This window comes from Juglans regia, chromosome 8 (assembly GCF_001411555.2).
Source record: "Juglans regia cultivar Chandler chromosome 8, Walnut 2.0, whole genome shotgun sequence".
In the NCBI taxonomy this organism is placed as follows: Eukaryota; Viridiplantae; Streptophyta; class Magnoliopsida; order Fagales; family Juglandaceae; genus Juglans; species Juglans regia.
In genome coordinates this window covers 15,507,573-15,513,572 of record NC_049908.1, presented here as the reverse complement: position 1 = coordinate 15,513,572, position 6,000 = coordinate 15,507,573, and the positions used below count along the sequence as shown (strand labels likewise).

The 6,000-nt window shown below is 35.3% G+C and overlaps 1 protein-coding gene across 1 annotated transcript; it reads left to right on the top strand.

Moving 5' to 3' along the window:
• Window positions 1-754: 754 nt before the first annotated feature.
• On the top strand, window positions 755-3,688 carry LOC108986508. Its single transcript, XM_035692783.1, has 4 exons — window positions 755-784; window positions 955-1,125; window positions 1,235-1,322; window positions 3,335-3,688. The coding sequence occupies exons 1-4, from the start codon at window positions 755-757 to the stop codon at window positions 3,391-3,393; spliced, it is 348 nt and encodes a 115-aa protein (XP_035548676.1). The 3' UTR covers window positions 3,394-3,688.
• Window positions 3,689-6,000: the final 2,312 nt, after the last annotated feature.

Here is a 6,000-nt window from a genome sequence, read left to right as displayed (position 1 = left end):
GTAAAGACCTACGTAATAGGATTCGGATATTACACTCCATTCACATTAAGAGGAGGTTTGGATAGTGAGTTGAAATGAGTGAGTTGAGATGAAAGTTGAATAAAATTTTATTTTTTTAATATTATTATTGTTTTAGGTTTTGAAAAAGTTGAGTTGTTTATTATATTTTGTGTGAAAATTTGAGAAAGTTGTAATGATTAAATGAGATGAGTTGGGGGGACTTTTGTATCCAAACCGGGCCTAGTTTCAAAGAACCCATAGGAGGTGGTTCCCAGCTACAAATAGACCGCAAATATTTATATTGCTTAGCTTTACGAAAATCTTTAGCCCTTTGTAAAGCTAATGCATTGTCAATTGTTTGCCTTAATTCAATCTTGATACGCTTGTGTATCATCTTGTTTCTTCTAAACTAGATGCTCCAAGTGATAAGAAGAAACTTTTCTAGCTCCTCATGACTGCCTTTAGTTTCAAGAACAACAGTATAATGCATGGTTTATGTCCTCGTCTCCTTCATTACACAATCGACATACCTAATTGTAATACCCGAATCCTACTACGTAGGTCCTTACGTCATTTATTAATTCTTTAAGCTAAATATTTTAAGATAAAGACTTTTATTATTTAATTATTTTATTTTATTGTAAGATGGGTGTGCTTTTATTTTCATGTGGGTTATTAAATAATTCAAGAGCATGATTTTTAAGACCTTACAATATTTTCTTTCAAGCCCTTCAAATTTCTATTTATTCAAGACATGACCCAAGCTCTCTCTAACATTGGATGGGTAGGTAAAGGAAATATCTTCCCACATTTAATCTCCGCCATTCATCTCCATACCTTATGGGATAAGTTTTGACTAAACTCATTAACCTCTTTCTCCCTTGAACCCATAGCTTCCTAAACAAGCTATTAAATTTCATTTTTCTTCTCTTACATGTTGGCTTCCAAGAAAAGGAACAAATTTCTCTTTCTCTTTTGCACCCATCGGCTTCTAGAGCAAGGAAAAGAAGAAAACTCTTCCAGCCCTCATCGTGTGACTACAACCCCCTTCTCTCCCATTCCATTTCTCCTCCGATCTCAAGCCAAACATCCATTTTTCCTTCTTCTCAAGAGGAAAATAGCAAGGTAAGAGCACCCTCAACCCCCTCCCTTGTGTATTTCGAAACTTTGTCATGGTTTAATCAAGTCGATTTTTCTTTTGTTGACTATTAATGCTTCGGTTTTGGACTTCTAGCCAAGGGATTCGTGTGCCCTCTGTTTCCCTAAGCCGAACCTACCTTCCTCTTCCCCATTTTCGCATTTTTGGGAAGGATTGACCAAAGGTGAAAACCCTAACTTAACCCACTCGATTTTAGTTGATTTTGGAGACCCATTTAGTTGTTTTCTATGTGTTAATAAACATTAATGCTCTGTTTTTTTGGCCAAACTGAGTATGTTGAAGCTATTTTGCCGTGTATTCTCCTATCCTTCGAAAATGATATTTGTCTATTTAACTTGGTTAGTCATAAGTGATGTTAATGAATCTTTTGATATATATATATATATATATATATATATGTATGATGATGCCATGTGTGTTACGCCCTGTTTTATGTTTTAGTCGTGTGTTTTTGCAAGGCATCTTGTCGTAGTCATTTCTTGTATATTTTCTTGGGTTTAAGCCATGTCTTAATTATGTTAAGTCTTGCTTCTATGTGTTAAATTAATGGAGTTGAGGTCTATAATTTTGAACTTACTTTCCTCAAGTTTATGGCCTAAGTAAGCCACTAAGAATTTTAATTTAACTAGTAAGTTTGCTTCAGGAATTCTGAGTTTGCTAAGTGTTGTACCCCTTTATTTATGCTATGTTTTCAAAAAACATGTGATGATTTTCTTAAGTTTTCTACAACTCTAGTAGTGTTTAATTATGTAGTTGAGATTTTGGTTAAGTACGGGATGTTTAAGACCATGAATGTACTAAGATTTGCTAGCTGTTCATGCACTGTTAAAATTTCTGCACTATGTTATCTTTTGGGGCTTAAACTAGTCCATCTCATCCCTTGCTCAGTTTCATCCTTTTGTTCAACCAAAGTTAAATTTTAGTATGAAAAACCATTGAAGAACAAGTGACAAAAATCAACCCTCTTGTGGGCATTGTCCCTTTTGTTGGATTTACCTTCCATATGATGTTACAAAGCTATCAAATGCCCTCTTTGAATGAAAGTTTCAGACTTGTAGCACTTCTTTGTTCCCTCTCATTCTTAATAAATCCTACTATCTATACATTCCTAACCTATGATTTCTACCTATCCTTCGTATAGAAAACGATGGCCCTTAAAGGGGACAACAAACAAGTTATGTACTTTCATGAGTTCTTTAAATGTCGGAATGAGGATATCAATGTTTTGGCATAGTGCTATGTATGGCAGGTAGCTAAATGGATTAAGGAAAAACACTTTAATTCCAATCTAGAATTTAAGTGAGCGTGTAGGGGTATCAAATAGTAAAGCTTAAAGTGAAATGAACATTAATGTGTTTATTCCATTTCATTGAATATGAGTTTATTTTCAAGATTCAAGGAACCTACTAGTAAAGCATCGAGGTAAGTAGTTATGACCATGCTCCTTACACAAAGCTCTCTTATGAAAGAATGTCTCTCTCTCTCTCTCTTCAAATGTTCTTTTAAACAAAGAGTAAACGTATATATTATGTACAAGCCTTTCTTGGTAGCCCCTGTTAAGCATCATATTGTTTATAATTGTGTGTATGTGTATAAGGTAATATATCATGAGACTTTCATACATGCTCTCTCTCAAATAACTACGTCTTACATATATATAGCATGACATAAAATGCTCTTTTTCAAGAAACACATAAGCATATGGACTAAGGAAAGATAATGAAAATGTTGACTGCAAAGAAAGGAAAGAAATGGAATGAAGGCATGAAAGTACGTAACGGCCATATGAATAAAAGGGTACCAAATGAATGGGTAGATTGCAATGCTGGATAAGTAGTACTGGTAGTGCACTTAGTGCTGCCTCCCATGAAATAGATTCTCAACCTGTGGTCACGGGCAGAATCCAGGTCCAAAAGACTGCTAACTCCAACACGTAATAGTGTGTACTGGCCAAAGAAAGTGAAACATGAAAGTAAAGTTATTTCTTGGAAATGTTTATGCATAAAAGTATAGTTATTCCTTAAACTGTTTATGCATGAAAGCATTGTCATGAATTAGCAAATATTTATGTATGCATGTTTTCGAAAGAAATATTATGTATTTAATAAGTTAACAGCATGGTGTACTACTTACTGAGTATTAGACTTACTTTGTGTTTATGTTTTAAATGTTCAGGTATGGATGAAGAGGCTATGGAGCTAGGCACTACCGAGGAGGGAGGGGCCGATGCTTAGAGTTCCCCTGTCAGTTCAACTTTTGATGATAGTGGTTGATGTTTTTATGTTTTTACGATGGGTCCCACCTTGGGACGTTTGCTGGATTAACTCTAAGACAATATATCTTTTGGGTATGATGTAAATATTATGGTGGGGTGATTGTAATGGTATAACTTCTATGGTGGGGTGATGGTAACCCCACATATGATGGTTTAACACATTTTTGTATGTGTTGCAGGAACTGAGTTCTCTCTTATTTAGAACTAGTTATGTTTGATGAATGAATGTTGGACTCTGTGAGTCCTTTATGTAAGATACTGAATAGATCGTCTATCAGGTGTTTTCTTTTAAACTAGAAATGCAGAGTACATGCATGACATATTCACGTATATCCCTTATCACCTTCGTAGAAATATATATATATATATATATACATATATAGTACCAATAATAATAAGGAAAGAACAGGTAAAGAGTCACGGCCTTGTCCTAGGTTAGGGAGGGGTTGTGACACTAATCTAAGATGACTTTCTTCTTCATCAAATTTTATTTTGTTCGTAGACAATTTGTATAGGTTCTCCAAGCAAACACATTCACTTTATTTAGGATTTTTAAGTCCCAAAAATCCCTCCAGAAGTGCTTCTTCGTTACTATATTCGAACACTCCCCTTTACATTTATCCTTCCTTATTTATCTGAACAATCTGTGAGTACTCTTAATACTATATTTACCATTCTTCTCCATAGCCCAAATTGGCTTGTCAAATTGCTCTCTTGGACTAAGAACAATCTTGAGAATTTCTACTACAATAGGTGGAAGATAAACACTCCTACCTTATCTAAATTCCACAACTTTGTGTTTTCATCAATTAGTCTATTCATAGTTGTCAATGCTTCTCCTTCCCTAACTTTAGATCTTTCATTTTTCAAATTCTTGTAGCCAAGAGCCCAACTATCCTTCCATATGTCAATTGAGTTTCCACTCCTTACCATCCATCTACATCCTTGAGTCAACCCCTTATTTGTCTCCCAAATACTTCTCCAAACAAAGGACAAATTATATCCTAAAAAGGAGGTACGAAATGTACCTTTGTGAAGTATTTGGTCTTAAAACTTATGTGCAGAAGTGTGTTATCTTCTTTCATGATCCTCCATCCTTATTTTGCAATTAGGGCTAGATTAAAAGACTTTAGATCTTTAAAACCCATCCACCTACAAGTTTTGACTCACACATTTTATCTCATCAGAGCCAATGTATCTTTCTTTCATGTTGCTTTTGTCCTTATCAGAATTTTGACATCACGCCTTTAAGTTTATTGTATAGGTTACCCAGTAGTTTGAAGCAACTCATTGAATAGGTAGGGATTAAGAGGCCCACTGCTTTAATAAGTATCTCCATTCCCCATTGTGACAACATTTTCTCCTTCCACGTTTGAAATTTTGACCAAACTTTATAGCCACCATTAGTTAACAAGTTTTAAAGAATTGAGTATTTCAATTAAATTTCTTCTTCAAAATCAGTTTAAACACTGATATTAGAGCACGAATCCAGTAAAAATCTTGGCTAATTGATCGAAGTTGGTAGCTCCAGTAGACCCATAGATCATGGAACAAATAGGGTTGGTAGGCCCAGCCATCACACTACATGTATACATGTGAATCCCCATCATTACCGTACGTGCGACTCTCACTGGATACGGCTCGCACAAAGACTCCTAAATCCATCCCGAGCCTTTTCTTCACAGTTTCTTAAAATTTGAATGATTTGATTATGATACTTTTTATTTAAATTCAGGAAGAATTAATTTACAAGCTTGATTTAATCTAGTGTGTGTGCGATGTCATTATTCATTTCACTTAAAAAATAAATAAATAAAAAATGGAGGTTTTCCTTCCTATGCACCATATATATATGAAAAATGATAACTCCATAACATATTGCACAACATGTGAGGACTGTGACTTTCAAAGGTAAGAACACCCCATGAACGATTTCGTATGGCTAATCACATATTCGTAATATCAAGCACTAAGAGAAGACCCTATCGAACAAACGATGAGAGCAACACTTCAGGTGAACCAGATTTAGGTAAGCACAACCTTGGATGAGCAATAGATCAAGAAGAGTAACAAGCGAGTAAACTTAAGTGCCACTATTGGGCGAGCAAAAGTAAAGTGGCCAAAGGGTATGTGAATTAATAATGAGCGATTAAAGGGTAGATGAGCAATGTGAAAGTGCGAGAGGGAGAGAGAGAGAGTGTGTGTGTGTGTGTGTGTGTGTCTGTGTGTGCGCGCGTGTGTTCTCATCAAATTAAGGGAGGTTAAAACTACCAACGATAGACTCTATGAGATCGCTGCTAAGGTTTGCTCCTCTATGACAACACTAGTAATGTTGTTTAATGGCTATGAGTATGCCGTGATACGATCTACTACATCTTCGTTTCCATTCTTTTGAAATTTTTTCGCATGCATAATACCCACTATGATTTACTGGATGTCATTGAAAAATGGTTGACGTTATTTTATAAAAAGTACCTATTTTCCTGTTTTAAGAGGAGTAGATGGATGTGTGAGTGGATCATAACTCCAAGTTGAGACTAGACATTATCGTAATGGACTTCTCTGG

What these genes read in the sequence shown, in the direction of transcription:
- LOC108986508 (XM_035692783.1), top strand. Translation starts at nt 755, where the DNA reads ATGACCCAAGCTCTCTCTAACATTGGATGG. An exon ending in CTCTCTCTAACATTGGATGG is followed by an intron (nt 785 to 954) that starts GTAGGTAAAGGA and finishes TTCCAAGAAAAG; the next exon opens with GAACAAATTTCTCTTTCTCT. An exon ending in CTCAAGAGGAAAATAGCAAG is followed by an intron (nt 1,126 to 1,234) that starts GTAAGAGCACCC and finishes TTGGACTTCTAG; the next exon opens with CCAAGGGATTCGTGTGCCCT.